This window comes from Anser anser (genome assembly GCF_964211835.1).
Source record: "Anser anser genome assembly, chromosome: 1".
Lineage (NCBI taxonomy): Eukaryota > Metazoa > Chordata > Aves > Anseriformes > Anatidae > Anser > Anser anser.
This window is the reverse complement of record NC_139720.1, coordinates 17208804-17232330: the sequence shown is the minus strand read 5'-3', so window position 1 is coordinate 17232330 and position 23527 is coordinate 17208804. Positions and strand designations below refer to the sequence as shown.

Sequence of the window (23527 nt, the reverse complement as noted above, 5' to 3'; positions counted from 1 at the left end):
AGACCCTCAGAAAAACTTCTTTACCAATATGCATCTAAATGACATTTTGGTCTATAGCAAGCTTTACTGTTAAAAACACAAATCAGAAGGTAAAACTAACCAGAAAAATTCAATCTCTACTTTTTCTATTCTATTTGGAAAGTAGCACTGCTGATTCCTTTCTAAATGATTGTTTGGAATCATATACAACTGAATGGCTTAGAAGCTGTTTATGTAAAAATTTATACTTTGCAAACTTTAGTGGCTCTTTTAGCTTCACTGTATCTATTAGTCATACTATCGGTATAGATTGATGAGAATAAATTTGGTATAAGTACAACTGAAATATAATAAGCAACTTGTGCAAGTGCTTTAGGTTGCTTCAGAAAAAGGGTTGGAAATACAGGTGACCTTCTAGATTAAGATACCTTTCCTGGTTTTAAATACAAGATTTCTCCAAGAAGTACATGTGGAATGGTTTGTAAAATAACAAAATCTAGAAAACATTATTGATCTGCTGCACCTGCTGAGTCAATAAATAAATAAATACATTATTCTTGAAGCATGTTTAATATATAAAAGTAACCCCATTAAGGTATACGGATACCATTTTGATGTAAGACTCTTGCACTTAAAAGATAAGTATTTACATGGGATTTCCATAAGTATTAATCTTTTAAATAATATAGATGACAACTGTAATACTGTAGAAATTGCTCAAAACCCCAAACAAATAATCAGAAACATGTATTATGGATAAAGATACTGAAGTGGAACTTGTCAGGTGCCTATGGGCTAGTGATGAGAATTCATTCCATTCAGCATGGAAACAGCTTGAGACAAAGTAACCACGAGTTTGGTCTTCAAAATAAGTTTCTCATAATTATCACAAAATCATGGCTCATGCTTTATGAGCTCAATGTGAGGTTCTGTCAAAAACAGCTACTCCCTGGACACATATGGGTAGTTCGCTGCGCTAAAGAAGAGTTTTTACATATTTTTAGCATATTTGTTAGATTAATCATCAAGTACCAAATGTAGTGTTATAGTTATCATGGTTAAAAATAAAAAGAAATAAGAAAATGCCAAGTACTAACTTGGCATTAAAATAGATATAGATACAGATGTTCTAGTGAGACAAAGGAGGCAAAGGACCCCAAACATAAGCAATAGACAAATACAATTGAGAAATTTACCAAATAAAACTTGGATACCACCACCAATACCAAAAGAATACCACCTTTTAGGACAGATTAGCAGTAGAAGTGATGATAGACTCCTCATTTCAGAACGTTTCCATATCACATTCTAAAAAAGACACTTCATTAAACACTTATTGGACTCCTTGTGTCCATATGAGTAGCAAGCAATTGTTAACCCTCTGTTAGAGGTCTGAATAGATGGACTAAGTGCACCTTCTGGCACTAAAGTCTATGAAACTAATTAAACACTGCTACACAGTGAACAGATGTAAAGACATTGGTATTTAAAGATGTTGCATCTCTTTATGAGATATTATGATGAGTCATTCCATATTTACTAAACTAAGTTGAAATTTCTTATGGTGTTTTTAGTCCTTTTAAATTTCCTTTTTTATAAATTATTTTTATTTAGTTAACTTTGACAACAAAACAAGTATTTAAGTGTCTACTGGTTAAATACATAATTTAAAATTATAACCAGAAGCTACTGAAATGACAAGAAACGGAACTAAGAACAGCCAAACAGTTTTTCTTTCATACCAATTCTTTCACTTGACAGTTGAGCAAGGAATTATTGAGGAAATATTACTGCCTCAACTAAAGGTCAGTAACATAAGGCGTTTCATCTGGATAAACAATAAGACAAAACAAATGACAGAAGGATGAGCATTTCTCAGTGCTGGAGAACTGGAAGCTAGTATTGGAATGAGTAGTTAAGTAGAAGGGCAGTAAGAAGCACAGAACTCAGAATCAATGGAGGGCATTGATTAAGTGAAATTCAATGTTTTGCTTTTCTGAACAGACAGGAGTGCTATTGACATTAACCCATGCTTTGAGTGGGGGTTCATTTTAGTGCTATAAATTGACATAATATAAAGTGCTTGTTTTTTTACGGGCAGGAAGACTGAAAACTTTAAACGTTTCTAAATGGTAATGATCACTGAAGATTCTCTCTAATTATGGTTCTCAAATGACACTAAAACAAAAAGTTTATGAAAAATAACAGACAAACATACCTGCATATCCAAAATATAGTGTCATAGTCATGGAGGTTTAAAAAAGTACTTACTTGGTATGTGTCCCATAATCTGATGGTACACCGTAACGGGACTTCTCTCATCAGCAAATTATTCATCCATCGGAAAGCAAATTGCAAGTATTTCACCTCATGCTGATCCAAGTGTACATGAACTTGTTCTGAAGACAGAATAAACAGACATTTTACCGATTATTTTCAAAGTCTTTAACTATCAAATGAACGGTCTGAAAAATAAAATACTTTGATCCCAAGCAAATAAAATGTGGTGTTCCATGCAAATTCTTGTAACTAATTAAAAATCCAAACAAAAACAACAGAAACAACTAGTTAAACAGTACATTGGGTTAAATTTTCTACCTCTGGATGGCTTAAACAACTGCTCTGAATTTAAAAACAAAAAAAAAACAAAAAAAAAAAGACAAGGTCACGATTTCACAATATACAACAAATAATATACTAAGTTATAAAATGAAATGATTATGTACATATATCCTCAGTAACTTCCTAATCTATAAATTATTTGGGACAGGACTACAAGCAACAAGGTTTGCAAATAACATAATGGATTCCAAAAACAAAGCATTGGTAATAAAAAAGAAGACAACAATAACAAGGCAAAGAAGTATGGAGTATATGTAAAGGCTGCATTTATTCGAAGCAAAAAGAAAAGTGAGATTAATGCAATACAAAACTGTGAGCAAATTTAAATAATTACAGCTTAAACAATTTCTTAGTATCACAAATAAATACAAATAAAAAGCAGTACAAATCAATGGTTTCTAAAGCACTACTCACTACTCATTTATTGTGGCATGTTTTCTATCTGAAAGCTGCAATAATCACTTGCATGGGTTATTTTTATCCTTAATAGAACTAATCTACTAGTGAGGCTTTTATATATTTAGCAGAATTTACCCCAAAAGGATCACATATGTTTTGATAATTGGTTTTAGCTCAGGCTCAGGTATTACAATAACACGTTGCAAACTACAACTACTTCAGAAATGCTGATGTCTTATTTTGGATAAATGAATGACAACAAGTTTAAGGAGTTTAAAGGCTTAGGCTGAAGTTATTCAAGTCAGATTTTGTGGGTGTATGAAAGTTTCGGTCAATATAGCTGATTTTCAGTCAACTGAAAGCTGCTGTTTCAGTATGGAAGAAGTAAAGGTTTTTCAGATTTTGAAAGCAACCAACACGGAGTTTCGCCACAAGTAAGAACAGTCACAACAGGTGACACCAAAGGTTTACCTAGCACAACATCCTGTTTCTAACAGTGTGTAGAAACAAATATCTACGGAAATGTATAAAGTACCAGTACTTCTCCAAAGCACTTTCTTAGTGTCTATCTGTCCATGGCTAAACTATCTACATGTTTAAAATCATAACCTTCTATAAATACAGAAATATAACAAATTGTTGATGAACATCTTAAAATCATCTGTTACTGATTCTGGGATTTTTTTATTTTTATTTTTTAACTTGTAGCTATAAAGATGTGTGAATTTTCAAGTGTTTCATTTCATTTCTAATTATAACACTAACTAGGTAATTAGATACTGCTGATACATAATAGACTGAACTGCTACTACAGGATGTGAAAAGATAGAGAATGAGAATGGAGAGGTAATGAGCTTCTGGTCTTTTAATTGATCTTATCAAGTCCTGGATAAACCCCCTCCTCAGTCATTCTTGTGTACAGGAAAGTCCTACTGCATTACTATTTTATATTGTGCCTATATACTGTCAATATTTTTAAGATTACATGAGAACTTTGTGATGGATGTTCCGCTACTCATAATAGCCTCTGCCTTCCAATCTCAAGATCCTGTGACTAATCTTCTTCCTTCCTCTGCAAAACTAATATCCTCCCATCACCTCTGAACCCTTCTTTCCTGGGCTTTCGGCAAAACTCATCAACTATCGCATCTGGGAAAGAGACAACAGCCAATATTAAGGCTAGTTCCAAGGTCTGCATAACACGACTAGCCTGTGCAAGTGCAATGAGTACCTAGCTGGCACGCAGTAACCTATCTGTTAGGCTTACTTCGCAGTCCTTCTTCAGTAGTATTGCTATTTTGTGTAACTTTTTTTTTTTTTCTTTTTAAATGAACAAATGAGTTTTATACAAGTTGTGGAATCCTGTATGGTGGCGTCTTCTTTAAAATGCTGATGAAGCAAGTCCTCAGTTATTGACAAGTTATTGGAAGGAGAAGACAGCCACAGTAATCACATGTGGAGCAACATTAGAGAAACAGACTTAAGAATGAAATACGGCAGTTAATATATACAAGTCCACATTTTGAAAACAGTATAAAGCCCAGAAGCCTTTCTGTTTTCATCTTCTACACAGTTAGAGGCCTTGCATGCCTCGGAGGCACTAACACTAATTGAGGCCCAGGACAGAATGACTACCTGCTTTTGCTCAAGGCAAATTTAGCTGTAAGTCATATATACTGAAGTGAGATACTATGTTAAATTTATTTCCAAAATGTCACATTTAGATACCTATATTGCAGAGTACTATAATTAGATAATCCATTACATCAAGCAGGATACAAAAAAGTCAGTTTTAAATTTAGTCGATACACTAACTCACAAACCTAACATTTTTGTTCTTCACACAGTAGCAATGTATTTCATTTAATTGCTCGCAGCCATTCAAAGTAAGAAATAAAGAACAATAAATTGTGCCAGTTTTTATATTTCAACCACTGTTTAATAACCATAATGAATTTCTTGAAAGTTGTTTTCTAATCTGAACAAGCTGAAAAATAGACTACAAAACTCTGAGCATTAAATACAATTGATGCAAGACTGGAATAGAAAATACAGTGACTGAAAAGGCTCATTCTTCCTGAGTTGTAAGTAATTGTTGTGAGTAGGGGCTATTTCACTCATAAAAGTAATTAGGACAGTGAAAATCTAAATTTACATTTTCCATTCCACTGAAAATTAGCACGTGTGCAACAAACAAGCAAGTGATGCAATTATTGTCAACTTTCAGACGTCAAGCATATTATAAAACCACACAACTGCAGTTGCAGTAAAATTATGTTAGTTATGAAAAATAAACATCTTTTATCAAAATTCAAAAGAAACAGGAATCATATTTAAGAAGGTTCCCAATACTTACAATAAAACTATACATAGAAAAAGTTTGGTGAAACAAATCTTCCAATTAAAAAATAAGTACATTATACAGATGTATTCTTAAGTAGCATACCTCCAAAACCATGTATTTCGTGTATTACAAAATAAGCATTTATCATTACTTACAATTTTAATAAACACACTTATTGGATATATTAGTTTGATCACATCTAGCCACCTTAAACAGATGCTGCACCAATGATAGTCTAGTATGCATCTCTAAATCATCCTAATTTGAGTTTCTGGAATGATTTTATCTATCATATCCCTGTTAAAAACTTTGTCGCACCTATTCATTACAAGATTATATCAATAAGTGCTTTAAACTTTTAAAAGACCAAACCCCTATGTTTGTATGTATGGATCAAGATTCTCTGAAATATGAGTACTGAAAGTAGCAGTGTACAGTCACAGCTAAAATTTTCAAGAAGAACCTATACATATAATTGTTTAATGTCACCTTCTCGTGCCGTTTTATTGATTTCAGATTTAAAGTGTATTTGACTACAATTATCACAAACTATAGCCACAGTTAAGAACAAAACTACAGCATGAGTTAAGTGTTGTTCTATCTAGGGAATACTGTCAGAAGAAGGGCCTGGGAAAGTTTACACATAAGCAAAGAAGAACCACAAAATAACGGTAAAATAATGTGTGAATAGCCACATTACCATAGCACAGCATGGAGCCACTGTATCCATCTGTGTAATTTATTACTTCACGTAATTAGCCTTATATTGTTGACCTTTATTTAACGATTCCTATCAACCCTATCAATCTTTTCTGATGCTTGACTATAAACCCAATTTACCCTTTTTTGAAAATTAAAGTTTATTTTTTATTTATAGTTCATACTTTGGCACTTCATTCTTAATCCCATTTTATCACCATTTCATACGTATTTCTGTTGTAAACATAAACAGCACTAAGTGTTAAAACACCATCAGAAATGCAATTAAGCTATATCTGATAAATAAACAGGCCTTTCAGTACAAGCAAAGGAAGAAAAACACTTATTTGTCTTCATCAGGATCCACACGATTCCTCTTGAAGGGAGTACACTAGCTACAAGAGTAACTCCTCTGGTACCAATACAAAACGAACAGAAAAATAGTGGCAGGGGCTTTGTTGGCACTGTCCTTTACACACAGAGTAATGCCTATGTATTGCTCCTTGACATATGAAAACAAGCCACAGAAATATGCTAATGCTCCCAATTTCAAATGGCTCTCTAGAAGGATTTTCTTCTCTCTGGACCATGCCAATAAATCTGAGTATTGCAATCTAATAATTCAGAGACTAACGTAACAGAAGACAAACCAAAGAAAGTGAACGATATGAAACACTGACACATTTCAGAAAACAATTTACTCCACATCACTATGGATGAGAACCTCCATTGTCAAATTCATTGTTTTTGCATTAGTCACTTTGATATTTTAGAAACAACTGACATTCCAAAGAAATAAACAAAAATCACAATCAATGATCTTAGAGATAATAATACAGGCACCAAATAACAAAGCATGCTGCCCCCAAAAAACACTGTCTCAAAACTGTACCAAATGAAAACAAGACTGGCAGAAGAACAGATATATTACCAAATTATATTCTCCTCAATTTAGCGATAATTAGGTCTACTTGAATTTAGCTCACTAAATGTACTGCTACTAGCTTTGACTTTGGCAAATATCCTCTTCCTATACAAAAGACACAGCTGATAAAAAAAGCCCAAGAGGCTGATCCCAAAGCAAAAGCAGAAAATGGACAGAGGGACATTCCTAGTTGCCTAGAGGAATCAAACAGGTGTAATAATTCTGGTACCCAGAGCAAAATGGAGAAAATTAGGAAAAACATTAATAGATATGCATTCAAACTAAAAGCTAAAAACACTTGCTGTGTTTCTGGGTGGAACTTGAACTTAACATTCGAACTGTAACAAATAACAGGGAGAAATATGTTTGATAGACAGTTCTACTTCCAAGAAGTATTCGTTGGACTTCTGGAGCCTATTCTTCTAAATCACAACTGTGTACATTCATAGCAGGGTTTATGCTGATCACTTTTTAAATTTTGCATCATGTTAGACTACTTCCACCCCCCCCCTTTTTTTTTAATTTGCCATAAAAATTGGAAGTTTTGGCTAATTAAAAGTCAAAGTGTTTACAGAAGTCAGGACAAATGATTTTATCATCGGTCTTAACTAACTCTTGCTAAGATCTCTGAGCCCTGTAATAGCATACAAATGTAATCTCGTCAATAAAACATAAAAATATGGATTAAAAGATATATTAAATAATTATAATGCCCAGTTAACAGCATTTAAGAGTAGATTAAAGTATAATACAGTAATTACAACCATAAAATCAGATAAAAAATTAGATGGCATTGTTAAAATGAAAAAGAGCTTTATGGCACAAATTAATTTCAAACAATTAAGAAATGCTTACAAGATTTTTAATCACTTCAGCATCAAGCCGATGTATAAAGAAGGACCTTATTAATCAATGATTTTCAACAGCAGCAGTAAGATCTAAATAAATTCTATTCCCATTTCCGATTCAAAAGTCTTCCGTATGGTTAAAGAATGCAAAAATCTTTTCAACTATTACAATTAGAGCTTTTTTCCCCAGACACTTCAATACAATTTCAGTTGAAAATTGCAGGTGTCAGTAAAATGCTTTAGAACATAATTAAACATGAACATAATTTTGCACGCATGATTAAGTATTCTTTAACCATACTTTAAAGAAATCATTAGCATGACTGAATGCATAACAAGGATTGATCAAATGTCACCTATTACCATAGTTTCACCTTCAGCTCATTGTATGAACACCCAAGATTCAAATTAAAAAACGAAGAAATTAGTTAATCTATATCAATCATGGGATATTGAGCAGATCCCTAATAAGTTGTTTAATAAGAAAATGTATTAGTCTTTGTTGATATTTTGACTTTTTGAGAATCACATTTTCAGAAACAAAGAAAGGAAAATTTTTCTCTGCAGTTTAAAATGTTCAATCAGCACAGAAACTGAATATCCTTTAGAGGGTATTGAAGTATCAAAAGTACAAAAACCATGTCTCTAAAGTACTTTGGGGGCTTAATTCACCATACAAAATTAAGTTCTTATCAGAACCATGAAACATTTCTGTGTCAACCATTGGACAGTTCTACAGAAATAGATGTGTTTAGCTCTCAGAACAAGAACCTGTTAAATGTCAGGTGCCAACTCAATGCTCAGAGAAGTAACTGTAGGAATCCCAATGGAGGTCTGGACGTTTAGCACCCCAGAAATAACACTCAGCTTTTAGTTCTGACACTCAACTACACAAACATTAGAAAAAAAAAAATTCCAGGTGCACTAACCCTATACTAATGAAGGATATTTCATAAACATCCCCAATTAAGTAACACAATGCATAAATATTGAATATTATATCAAACAACCTTTTAGAAGGTTGCATAGAATCATAGAATCATTAAGGTTGGAAAAGCCCTCCAAGATCACCTGGTCCAACCACCCCCTACCACCAATGCCACCCACTAAACCCTGTCCCTAAGCACCACGTCCAACCTCTCCTTGAACACCCCCAGGGACGGTGACTCCACCATCTCCTTGGGCAACCCGTCCCAGTGCCTGACTGCTCTTTCTGAGAAGAAATGTCTCCTCATTTCCAGCCTGAACCTCCCCTGGCACAACTTGAGGCCATTCCCTCTAGTCCTGTCACTGGTTACCTGTGAGAAGAGGCCGACCCCCAGCTCCCCACAGCTTCCTTTCAGGCAGTTGCAGAGAGCAATAAGGTCTGCCCCGAGCCTCCTCTTCTCTAGACACAACAACCCCAGCTCCCTCAGCCGCTCCTCACAGGACTTGTGCTCCAGACCCCTCACCAGCTTCGTAGCCCTTCTCTGGACTCGCTCCAGAGCCTCGATGTCCTTCTTGTAGTGAGGGGCCCAAAACTGAACACAGCTCTCGAGGTGCAGCCTCAACAGAGCTGAGTACAGGGGGACGATCACCTCCCTGGTCCTGCTGGCTACACTATGCCTGATACAAGCCAGGAAAAAACCAAACATTTCAACATCTAAAGCAAATTTTTCAAAGCATGAGAAGTGCAGAAAGTGGTGCAAAGAAATAAGATCTTTCACTGTGTATACGCAAAAATACATATAAAAAATGATTTTTTTTAATTGACTAAGTTTTATGAAGAACTTGTCCTGCATGCATGTACACAACACAAAGAAAAATATACAAAAGATTCACATTTTATTTTCTCTGCATCCAAATAGCAAAAAATATATGCAAAGTATAAATTTAAGGCATGTAATGAAAGTATTTTATTACAATTTTCTTGATTGAAAAGTCCTTATTAGTGTCATTATTCACAGAACTGCAGTCATCTGACCAAGACATTTGCAATCCAAGAAGACAATAAAGTATGATTAGTGAAGCTACCATTAATTTGACAAGAACACTAAAAGAAAACACTTTATCTAAGTTAAATTTCATTCAAAGTGAAAGAAATACATTTACAGTATGACAGCAATAAAAAGGTGCTGTAAAATCTTTAATATGCTATGGATTTAAATGGTAAAAGAACATTTTAACTGTATCTAAGTGTTAAGTAAAAATATTCGCCCAAACAATACAATGATGTAGTAATTATTAAAACATTCATTATTTGAAACAGTTGGAATAGAGCAGCTTTTATTTTGCTATAAAAATAATTTCCTTTCTTTGGCATTTTTTTTCCTGTGTACAATCTTAGAACTGAAATAAACTAGAAATTGTCCAAATTAAGAATAATCATATGTAAGAATGTCTTTAGTTAACTCTCTAAATCAGATGTAAAATGTAGTTGAATTCTAAATAAGCTTCCCTATTGCAAAGACAAAATACAGTACTGTTTTTATTTTCTTTGGTATTTTTCCATTACTTATATTTTTAAAGAAGAAAAATAATACATACAGTAATAGTATAAGTTTCTTAAATTATTTTAAAACCATTTTGTTTTTATTTTTCCTTTTTTTGCTATTGAAATTGGGCTCAGGTCTAATTTTGCAAAATGATCTTGTAAAAGAATGGGGAACACTAATAAAACAAAAATTTATTTCAGTACAAGAAAACATAAGCAGGGATCAGGTTGTTCTGCACACTGATGCAAACTCCGTAAATTGTTTGTTAAGAGATTAGAAAAAAATCTTCCCAAACTTTCCCTCACAGCAGATGAATATTTATACCAAGCTCAGTTGTGAATACTATCATTACAGTTTAGTCTACTACTAATGAAAAGCTGACTTGAACAAAAAATTAAATTTAATGTCTGTTTTATTTTTGTCTAAACTGTCTTTTTGATAATTTAGAGAATGCCACGCAATTTTACCAATTTATATATTTTATCAGTTTATGTGAAAATCCAAGACTATTTCTACAAACAGTTGTTCAGCCTTCTCCAAATGGCTACCTGAAATTACAAGATGTTTTTCTTTACTGAAGAATTTGAGACTCTCTCAAAGCCTGAAACCAACCAAATGTTAAACATCTGAAAATTCTAAAAACACAAATCCTGAGTTAATTTTGGCATTCCTACAACGTTTCCTTGTTTTCAAGACCAAATGAAGCAATAGTTGAAGACAGCATCACGCAACTGTGCCTCTTCACAAACCATGAGATGGATCACGATTTACAGCAGAAAAGCATAATAGAAAATGTAACTATTTACAAGAGATAGCTTATTGATCCTCACTCTCAATATTTTTGTATAATTCTTAGAACAACCTGAATGATGATGAGGAGGAGAAAAATGAGATGGAGTTTGAAGACAAAACGTTATTCAATCTGGTCTATAACTTTTTTTTTTAATATATTATTAACTCCATTGAACACAGGTCATTAAAAATATTTTCTGGAGTCTAGGCTGAGATTATGATCAAATCATCAGAATATCTTGGCTGTTTCAAATCTACTGCAATGTAGACACTGTACACACAATGACAGTCACTGAGAGGAGTGGCAATTCATAAGGCTGGGTTAATGAAGGTTGCTTGAATCACTAACATAAAGCATTAACACTATCCAAAGGGTGAGGTATCACTTTTCATACACTGGTAACCTATTATGATTAGCAAACAAGCTGTACGAGCTTCACCCATTCACGCAGCTATTCATTATGTTAAGGTTCTCTTCACCATTCAATTACCCGACATCAAGAAAACAATGTGACACCACAGTAACAACAGGAATATTATTTTCTTCCACAATAACTGTAATTAGCAATTAGGATATTTACAGTTAGAATAAATCGCTAAGATTTCTTTTTTAAAAACAAAGCTATTGAACTCATACCAACCATATATTTCTCTTTAGCTGCAGTATAACAGGCTCAATATAAAGACAAAAGGGGAAAGAAAATAGAGAAAAGGATGATAAAACAATTTAATTTAACTATATAATGATTCTACCAAAAAGCCAAATGGGTCAGTATCCTTTATCTGAGGCATCAGATTTTCAAAAGTTTATGAAATAACAGCAGTACACATCCACCGTTGCCAATCTAATGACTAAAACTTTTATTTTAATCTTTCATGAATTTTGGTGTTTTCCTGGCAAAAAAGAAAAAAAAAAAAAAAGAGGAACTGAGTGGACTCTCGTCTGCAAAAAAAAAAAAAGTATCAGTAGGAATATTGAAAAATGCCTATCTTTTTCTATCCAAAGCTTAATTGTTCCACCATATTATAAAGGTTGTGATCAGCAGTACAAAGACAGCTAATTACTAATGGCATCCCTCAGGGATCAATACTGGGGCCAATATTGTGCAACACCTGCATTTATGACTGGGATGATGGCACAGAGTGCACTCTCAGCTGGTTTATGGATGATACGAGATTGGGAGGAGTGACTCACTGAAAGTCAGGGCTGCTACTCAGAGGGATCTTGGCAGGCTGAAGAAATGGCTGACAGGAACCTCACAAAGTTCAGGAGAGGCAGTTGCAACATCCTATATGTGGGACGGAACAGCCCCATGCAACAGCACTGACTGAAAATCAGCTGGCTGGAAATCAGCTTTGCCAAAAGGACTTAGGGGCATGGAGGACCACAGGCAGAGCTCAGTCAGCAGCGCGTCCTTGTAGCAAAGGCAGCCAACTGTACACTGGGCTTTCTAAGCAAGAGAGAAGCCAACAGGTCAGGAGAAGTAATTCTTCCTCTGTGTTCAACACTTGCGAGACCATCTCTGCACCTGCATGTCCAGTGCTGGAGCGCTGGCATGCAAGACCAATGAAGTGCCAATGAAGGTAGTTAGGAAGCTGGAACACTCTACAGGAGAGGAGGCTGACAGAGCTGGCTTTGTTCAGCCTTCAGAAGAAATGTCTATGAACAACTGCAACTACCAATTGGGGTGGGGGGGTGTAGAGAAGATGGAATTAGGTTCTTCTCAGAGGTGTACAGAGATAAAAGACAGTGTACATCAATTCCATAAAGGGAAATTCTAATTACCTCTACTAAAAAAAAAAGTCACAATGATTTTTTGGTAGTCATTTGATGGTAGTCAAAGCTTTGCACAGTCTTACGCAAAGAAGCTGCAGAATCACCTCCATACCTGGGGATGAGAGCTGGGGTCTGGACCAATGACTTGTAGACTCATTCAACCTAAATAGTTTTAGGATTCTGTAATGTCAACTACATCCAAATTTTACAGGTTTCCCTTTCAAATACCAGTGACAGCTTTTTAAAATACCTCATAACTTCTACTATTATTCTATGTAAAAATGTATAATTAGATTTCCCTCACTCTGAAATGTTATAATCCCATTAGACGTTGTTTGTTTGCTTGTTTTAAATAGTTTCCTTTAACATCTTTCCCACATATGCTACAGGTATGTCATATGCATAACACACACCATAAAATATCCCTGCTATAATGCAATCAATTCCTTAAAGTTAGGATTTTGCTTTGCCTTTTCCAACTACATTGCTCAGAACAAGGCAGCAGTCTTCAACTACTCACCTACATGAACAATCTACCCTTAACAGTAACCTCAGATGTTATTTTGGAAGTGCTTGAGACAGTTTGAAGAATCAATAATAACTAGCAAACATAATCTCTATGAAAAACTAAAAAAAAATTAGTATTTCTAGTGTAGAAAAGTTATTGTTCAATACACATCTTTATTTTTTTAAAAAAACTTGGCAGTTATCTACAGCCACAGACATTGATGAAGAATCTGGCATACTCTACAGCTCGAAGGAAAAATACCGGTTGTGTGGGCTGCCTCCTTTTCCTAAATACTACACAATTTAGATCAACAAATATTGGAGACTAAGTTGCAGCCACATTTAGAAAGTTAAACAACTGCAACTTTTGATACAGCAGTACTTCAATAATGTCCTATTAAATACAGTTCTATTAAAAAAAAATAAAAATAAAAATTGTTTCAAAACAAATAAAAATCAGGAACATACACTTCAATTGCAGTTAGTTTACTAATTGCAGTTGGTAAACTGCAACTAAATTGTCCTAGTAAAGGACAGGTTAAGAACAAACATATTTCCTACAACTGTCTTTTTTTTTTTTAATTTAAGTGTAAACCCTTCAAAATAACACTTCACGAACCTAATCAATTGAGAAAGTTATTTAACTACATCTCTAAAGCACTGAAGGTACAAATCAGCCTTCAGCAATTCTTCCTGTCAATATAATACATACTTATTTTTATTAAACAGAATAATGAGTCTTATTATCAGAATGACATTTTTCATTTTAAAAATGTGTTTAAGTAATTTATTGACCAAGCTTAGGAAGTTATTTATAGGTATTATAAATACACACTTTATTTAAAGTGCATTAGCTTCTATAAATAATTGAAATTTAAACACCAATATTGATACAAACATAAAGTAACATATAAAAGTCCATACTGCAAACAGTTAGATGACTTCTGAAGTAACAAAATAAACTTTTAAAATGTTCTTATATAAACATTTTGCTACCTTACGTACAGAAGCATCCCTTTTTTATATTCATGTACATATTAAAAAATACATCTACATTGGTTTTACATACATTTACATTGCTAGTATAATATTATATAAACTTTGTTCTCGTACATTATGTAATATGAATAATATTACATAAACTTTGTTAAGAATATTCAACATCCTAAACATACAGGAAGAGCTTTTTCAAAATTCAGATTGGAAATACATGCAGGCCAACCCAAAATCTGCTATGGAAAGCACTGGCAAAAGAAAAACTCACAATATGTATAATGAAAAGACAGAATTAATCTTTTCAAGCAGATTATCAAATATTAAGCTACATAAAATATATTTTTTTCTATTTCATCACTGACAGGCTAGTGTCACAAATATATGGTTGGTTCTGCTTGGCAACATTTCGTTAATACTTTGTTCATTAATTTAACAAACTACCAAGAGAGTATGTTTAGAATGGGCCAGCATTATCTCTTGAATTTCATTTAATTAAACTCTGCTCTAGCAATATGACAGTCAGCATTTCATGAAGGGAATTATTTTAAGGATGAAGGTAGAAGATATTTCAAAGTGCCCTGCTAAAACATGAAAGCATAATCTAAAATTGCCCCTGCATAGACTGTAATTTATCTATAATATTAAAGATGTTATTTCCAGAGTTCATAATTAATTGGATTCCACAGAGAAATTATTCAGGCATTCCAGATAGCAAAATGATGCACAAAGGCACAAAACATAGTGCCGAAGGACAACTATAAACAACCACTGTGACTTGCCTGAATTACAACAATCATTGAGCTTAATATGAAATGAATACCAGCTGCCTTTTGTATGTGGTCATTACTCTGCTGCAAAGAAATTGCCACTGAATTTTGATTATATTGCCTTAATAAAAAGTAATGAAAGTGGCTCATGCTCTAGCAGCTTTCTTTTAAATGATATAGGACAGTGATCTTGCAAAGGCCAGCGTGCCACAAATTGATCGAGTGTGACATCTCTGAGGAAGGCTATGTTACTCCACCATTGTATGGAGCAGCAGTGATATTGGCTAGACTTCTTGCAAACATTTTAACTAACCACTTTCAATGAAAGACCATTTAGAAATTAGGTCAGCTTTTAAGACTTACCATCGATCCGACTAACAAGTTCTTCCAACATTTTCACTTTCTTTTGAATTCCTGGCTGTGCAAATGTGTAATTATCCTAAAGAAGAAACCATATACAAGTATAAGTTTATGAAAAAATAGAAATTATTTTACCCCGAGTACTTATTCCAACCCATTTATTTTTCTTATGTTTGCTTAAGGTGCTCATGTTTTGTTTTTACATTTCCTAACTGTCTCTACACTTCAGTAGCAAATCATCACACTCTACCAACCTATTTAAGAGTCCCTGTCTCTTAACAGCACAGCTTACAGCTGGTGGTATATCAACTGCTCACTACTTGCTAATTTAGTGCCCCTGAAGTTACATCTATATTGTGGAAGTCTAAAGAGCTTTAGAAAGCTGTCTTCTTAAATGCCAAAACTTGCCACTCTATCATTTTTTTTAAGGCAATTTCTTTTTCCCCACCATAAATTTCCAATTTTATCACAAATAATATAGAAAATATAAAAATTTAGATCCTAATCAGTGACAGGATAAGAATTTCATCCTTAGAAGTTCAGAATAATGCCTTCCAGCAGTGGGAGAAATCAAAGCTCTATTTCGATCAAGTCATGACTGCTCTGAACCTAAGGTCAAAGCTCAAACAATGAATCAAAATCTAACATGTGAACTATACAGCTAAAATGGCAGGGCATTTGGATGTATTTGTATGAAAGCATTAACTCTAACTTGATTTTTTGTTTGTTTATACATTTATTTATTTATTTATTTAAAGAATGATAACTGACAGTTCCAGAAGTCTTGTGCTCAAAGTACAGCAGCATGGTACTCAATTACATACCATACAGCAGATCCTCTGTAAAAGTAACTTCAGGTATTTATTAAATAAAATGAAAGCCAATGCAGAGCTAGAACACCACCACTTCCATCATTCACCTCTTCCCTGTCTTTGAATCTAACACTGTTCTCTTTCTCAAAGTATCGCTTACTCCATACACATCTGGAAATGCAACCCAAAACTGCCATCATGGATTTTAGAACAGTTAAGTTTGCTCTTCACTATATTCGATCATTTTTTGATCAAATGATCATTTGATCGTTTGAGCTATTCATTTCTTTTCCTATTCATTGTTTCAGATGCAAATGAACACAGTTGAGGGTCACTCTTCTACTTGTGCTCACTCATCTATCTGGGAAGATCCTTGTTGGCTCCTCAAGACCTCTCTTCTAATTAACCTATGCTAAAAATATTCTCTCTTGTGGTATTTATAACTTTCTGAAGTTTGTGAACCTATGAAAGAAGAATTTTGCAAATGTTGAAAAAAAAAGTACTCTGTTATCTAAAATTCTTATTCCTTTTGTGCTTACTGGTAGAGGAAAAAGCAAGTAACAGAGTTAAAGAAAAACATGTCAAACTCATAGAAGTCATGGAATATTTCTCAGGGCAATATGAAAGTACAGTGGTTAAGATTTAAATTCCTCTACCATGCAATTTAATTGGTGGTATCTGCTTCCAAATTTGGCATAACAGCTCTTCAAAAGACCCATGTTGTTATATATAGCACCGACAACTCTTTTTAGAATACATTTCCAATACAGTTCTCTACTGGCTTCTGCAGAAAAACGTGTTCCAGTATTCAGCTCTCCTACCTATTCCGCCTCACACCTGTGGGTTCTGCCTCATTACTCATCCTTCAAGTTTTTGTTACATTTCCTCACTGATTCCTTGTGTAACTGATCATCTATATTAAGCAAAAGGCAAGCTCTGAAAAAGTCACAAGGAACTGAAAACCAGATTGTTTTACCTCAACATATCTTCAGCAAACAGCTGATGTAAAACACCTTATTTCTAACCATTATTCTTGACAACGTTAAGTATATATTCACATACGTCAAAGTATGCACAAGAACACAGAAGAATTAATGATAAATATAAAAAAAAGTCATGCTTTGGTGTGCACTAAATTCCTCAATGCTCTGCTCTAATAGCTTTCAACATACTTTTAGTGAACTATGCTAACCTACTTCACAGCTGAATGGTTGTAATAACTAGTTCAGACTCCAACATATAATTAGTTTCACCTTACAATACAAAAGGTTAAGACTTTATAATGTCACAAGGGCTCAAAACTTGCTTCACTCTCAAATCTTTGTGTTAATCACCTGTACTTATTCTGCAGAGACTAATTTCTAATTGCCCTGCAACTACAACTAGGTCTGACAGGATTTTTTCCTCCAAAAATAATCATTAAAATTTAAAATAAAATATTTCAATTACAGCCTTCACTAAACATCAAGACCTGAACTTATTAGATAATTCTTACTTTTTTTTAAGGGTTAGAGAATTCTAAATAGAATAAACTTGTTTATAACACGAAAATAGAGAAAATAAATGCACTCAAAATGTATAAAAATAAAGAAAAAAGGCACTGAACAAATTTAACTCAAACTACCACCCCATACTTACAGAAAGAAAGGAGAAAGAGATCATGGAGTTTCTGAAAAACATGTTTAACCCCTAGGAATTAAATCCCACTCATTTTTCTCTCTCTGTTCTGAATGCAGACAATAGGATATAATTTGGCAAGTTGTTTACCTTAAAAAGTAAGTCCTGAAGTAATGTTTCCTGTGGATACACTGAAAAAGTGATATTGAATGAAACTAAGGACTGGTCCTACTTGCATTCTTAATATGCAGATTAAAATCTCCAGATGTTGCTGTATCCACACCATACACCTCTAGCATCTTTAATTGTCTACAGTATAAAGTAGATTACTACAAATGTACATTCTAGAATTTTCAACACGTATAGCAATGTGATGCTCTGATGCATATTGTAACAAACCTATTCCATTTCTAATTGCCATACACAGCCACAGTACTGACAGCTATCTGTTCAAAATATTACTCACTTATGGTGTGCTAAAAAGAACACAGATGTCTTTCAAGTAGGCGTTAAGTAGTGTGCACTTCCAAAGCAAAGTTAACCAAGTTCAACATCGCTCAGTCTTATTTTAATTTTAAATCTCTTCCAAAATACTACGGGTACTCCATAGCAGTAAATCCATAATCAATCTGAAAAATCTTTCTTTCTGATTTCAATTATTTTAATTACATGTGGGAAAGGAATATAAACAGTATTGGTGAATGCCATCTGGTGCATTACAAAAGCTGCTGTATGCATACAGAGAAGGAAACAAAATACTATATATAAATACATTAACACAAGTATGTTATTAATTAAATATAATGTATAAATATAATATATACAAATATTAAATATGTCCTTCAATATGTGATATCTAAACATATATATACACACACATTATGTACTGGCACATATGCACACAAAAACATACCATATCACTTTTCCTACTCAATCCTTTGGAAATATTTTCAAATTTCAAAGAACAAAATTTCTTATCTACATATCATAAATTTTAAAAATAAATAAATAAATAAATAAATAAAATGGTTTAAGAGGAACACCCTCATTAATTTGCTTTGACTTTTTGTTAGCCCTGAAGTGGTCAAGTAGTTGGACTGGATGATCTTTGAAGGTCCCTTCCAATTGCACTATTCCATTCCATTCCCAGGGTCAAAAAATGAAATGTGTTTGCAACTCTCTAAGCTAAGAACCTTGGGAAATTGATGCCCTCTGGATGTAACTTTATGCACTACGTAATACATCGCATGTACCTTCACTACAGTTATCATTAACAAGAATACTCTCTATTTTGAAAACTCAGCCTTTATAAGACTTAGCTAAACAAAGTCCACATCATTTGCCTTACATAGATGATGACTGAATAATTTTAAAAGACGAGGAAAGCTGAAGAGGGAAAGCAAACAACCTCTTACATCATCACTTAAGAATGCAAGCCAAATTGGGGGAAAAAAAAAGTCAATAAGTTGATAACACTGACTGCAGCCAAGCACAAATATAGGCGCAGTGTTTCTCATCTTTTCAGGTGAAACAAGCTGTTTGCCAGCACGGATCTATAAAACCATCAGAACCATTTACAAAAGCAAATGGAAAGTTTTGACACAAAGTCTTCATGTGTTGTTTATTTGTTTGCAATAAAGTTTTATCATTCTTATCAGAGCTTTTAAATGCTTCTCAAACCTGGAAATTACGATGTAAATTCAGTAAACATAATTCAGGAGAAAAAGAGTACGCATGCACAAGAGCAAACACACAAGTGGGCTGGAGCATACAGTCTGCACAAATTCCATAGCGTGTTCCACAATTACTCCAAAAAGCTCCCTGTAAAATATAATATCTTTCAACCTTTGTAATTATTAAGCCTGACTTCTGAAAGCTTAATTTCCTACACAGTACAAATGAATTCTACAAAGTGTTGTAGTCCCAGCTTCCAACCAGAAAAATATCTTATTTTTCCTACATAAGATGATGGAAAATGCAACACCTTTTTAAAAGCAGGTACTGATTCCCAGGCTGTGTTATAAAAGTATCCCTAGTTTCATAATCAGAGGCCTAACCTTTTCATGGAATGGCTGAAGTTGGAAGGTACCTCTGGAAGCCATCTGGCCCTATCTGCTCGAGCTTGCTTTTACTGGACTATGTAATCAAACCTCAATTTTACATAAGTGTTATAAACTACAGGGACTGTTAAAGTAGTAGTAAAAGAAGTGCTCAGAGTATGTTTTTGGGTTCTGGTGTAGGCCAGACAATAGTTCAAATGTGGATAAGAGCTAGAAATCATGAACATGGATGCTTACAATTCCAAAAGCTAATGCTGTAAATTTTATGTAGCAGATTTTTATTCTAAAGCATAGTGAGAGCACAGGATATTTTGTATAAAACATAGAGAACAATGTGTTATACATAAGTATTCAGAACCAATTACATGCAGATTTGTTCTCTTTCTGAAAATAGTACTCAGTGACAGGCTAGAAAACTGCATTATGGGCTTCCAAAGAGAAAAAGGCTCCATAAGAATTTCTGAAGAAAGCTGTAGTGAAAAAAACAAACATTAGTCCTTGGGATAAATCCTACTGATGCCCTCCATTTCTTTTTACTCAAAGTCCTAACTGGCTTATTATAAACCTAACATATTTGTCTGCTGGGCCAGAAGTTCCCCCCACCCCGTTTTAAGAGCAGTCAGCAGCAGACGACTACAAGACAGGGTAAGGATACAAGCAAGGTAAGCCTGCAGTGATATATTTGCAGCATGTTTTCAAAGTTTCCAGTTTGTAGCACTGAGACTTCCCTAACTCTAGGTGGTATCTTTGTAACTGAAGTTATTTAAATACTTTTCATCAACCAAACTTCAAACAGTTCAGGTTTTATATCCATGTAAAATGTTTTCCATCCTTTGAAAAGTAGCTCCCTTAACCACTCTGTATTTGAAGCCTTAGCAGCTTTATCAGATGCTATCTAGGTCTTGCATCAGAAGAGATGGAAAGCAATGACTTCCTATTCACCTTCTTCATGCAGCTCATCATTTTAGAGACTTCTGTCCCACACAACATCCATGTCTCCAAACTGGAGATGCACAGATATGACAGACAGACCACTCAGTGGATAGGGAATTGGCTGGATGGTTGCACTCCAAGAGTAGTGGTCAATAGCTCAATGTACAGGTTGAGTCCAGTAATGACTGGTGTTCCTTAGGGGTCAGTATTGGGAATGGTATTATTTAACATTTTTGTAGGTCTCCCCTGAGCCTCCTCTTCTCCAGACCAAACAGTCCCAGCTCCCTCAGCTGCTCCTCATGAGACTTGTGCTCCAGATCCTCACCAGTTTTGTTGCCCTTCTCTGAACAAGTTCCAGGGCCTCGATGTCTTTCTTGTAGTGATGGGCCCAAAACTCTACACAGTACTCAAGGTGTGGCCTCACCAGAGCAGAATAAAGGGGACAATCACCTCCCTGGTCCTCCTGGCTACACTATTCCTGGTACAAGCCAGAATGCCGTTGGCCTTCTTGGCCACCTGGGCACACTGCTGGGTAAATAATCTGTCTGAGGTCAGATCACCAATACCCAAGATACAGTCCTTGGCTACTCAGATTATATCTACCCAGACCCAAATAGGAAGATTATAGCAGTTATGCTTTTTTACATTTTAACTATTCCAACTGTTGAACAGACAATAGCAGACATGCTTCAATTAGTGTTACATCACAATAATGGGACTAACAAAACGATTATGTTAATTACATTCCAACAGTGAGTAGTTACAACACCTTTATTGCATAAATTGGTTTATTAACTTCCTGGGATGGTTACATTGTTCAATAAAATGTATTTTTTTCCTTCAGGTACTAATAAAGCCTTCAAAGACTTCTATGAAGAAGCGTTTCAAACAGGACTTTGAAGATCTGAAGTTCCTTTGGAAAAGGAAGAGTAACAAAACAGCACTATATTGTATATGTTTTTCCCTCAGAAAAAGTCTTTATTTACTTGAATGATTCTATGATTCTAAGCCTGCTCTTAATGCTATTCATCCTTAAGAGTAATTTACATGTATGCTCTGTAAGAACACTGTCTTGAATTGAGAAAGGTTAAAGCTGCTTATAGAAAAATTTCTAGACTCTTGTTCTACTTAAAATTGTCTCCTTCATTTTAAGTTTAAAACAACATTCACCCTAACAGATTACATAAGAAAAATAGAAGCAGACATCTGAGTATGAATACAGAAAATACCCTAAATAGAAGCTCCTGTTGTGACCATACTTACACAGAAGAATTTAGTCTCACATATGACACACAGATAAACAAAGAGAAATATCAGTTAGGGACATTATTTGATAAGCAATTACTACAAATGCTAAGGCTGTCCACTTCTCATTAGAAGAAAAGCTATGTTATAATCCTGAATAGGCCCAAATGCCCTCCTTGATTGCCAAACCTGCTTCTCACAAAATGTCTCATGTTTATACATTCACTATTAATACCTAAAGTTGAAAAGATTTTAATTTTAAATTGTTCATAGTAAGAAACAGCCTTATGGAAGCTTCTGATATTGAAAAGAGTAAGAGAAATCCCAAAGTATCATATATCCATCAGAACAGCAGTCTTCACTCAATAATAAACTCGCTGTCAGCAAGACAGAGCAGTCTATCTGCAGTCATCAGAAGCCATCCCTATAATTTTATGTATTATCATTCATAAAATTTTACAACTCAACTTGAATTTTTATTTGAAAATAAAAAGTTGTTACTTCTATAAGTAATTTAAAGCACAGTTCTGATGAAGCAATCCATTCCCAACCTTTTTCTTTTCCTTTTACTTTAAACTAGTCACAGTTTAAAGAGAAGAAAATAAGACTATGTTTTGTCATTCTCAGGATACAACTTGGACAAGGCGCTGTCATAAAATGAACAATCTAAATTTCTGGGAAATTACTAAACAGCTATTACCATATAGAAGTTCTGTCTCACAGATGGAGTTACAGTGCTAGTAACTGCAGGAACAAATATGTAGATGAATATGCAGCTCAAACGGTAGGAAAGCTACATACGGAAATAACAACTGCTAGCATTCTTGACAGGACTCCCACATTTCTAGAACTTGCATTTCTGCTGTCATCAGGATGTGTTTCAACAGGAACTGGAGCATGACTGCAGTACTGTCTTTCAATATCAGCTATACAATGTGCGTAGACACTCTCTTAGTGGAGGTGGCTTGGAAGACTGGCCCACCAATGCCCACAGTTTCCCTGAAGACACCGTATTTGGGGTGCCACGTTCAGCTGAGGAAGGTGGGAAGGAAGAGTGCCTTCTTAATTTACCTAAGCTAAATGGTACATTGGGCTGAAGCATATCCAGAAATCCTAGACAAGCTATCATTTGGTGCTCGCAGGTAGACCCTGTGGTACCTGTGATACAGAAACTTGACTGGTGCATGAAAGCACACATGCAATACACACAAGGTCCACCAGGGCACTGATCATCCCCCTGTACTCAGCTCTGTTGAGGCCGCACCTTGAGTCCTGTGTTCAGTTTTGGGCCCCTCACTACAAGAAGGACATGGAGGCCCTGGAGCATGTCCAGAGAAGGGCTACAAAGCTGGTGAAGAGTCTGGAGCACAA

The 23527-nt window shown here is 34.6% G+C and overlaps 1 protein-coding gene across 1 annotated transcript in view; it reads right to left on the bottom strand.

Moving 5' to 3' along the window:
• The window catches only part of TBC1D22A (TBC1 domain family member 22A), a 174595-nt gene that overhangs the window by 80372 nt on the left and 70696 nt on the right, over positions 1-23527 (bottom strand). Inside the window, exons 10-11 of the mRNA XM_083794758.1 lie at positions 15493-15568; positions 2251-2378 (exon numbers count right to left, since the gene is read on the bottom strand). Of these exons, the coding sequence (XP_083650884.1) occupies positions 2251-2378; positions 15493-15568 (204 nt within the window). The remainder of the gene's footprint in view (positions 1-2250; positions 2379-15492; positions 15569-23527) is intronic.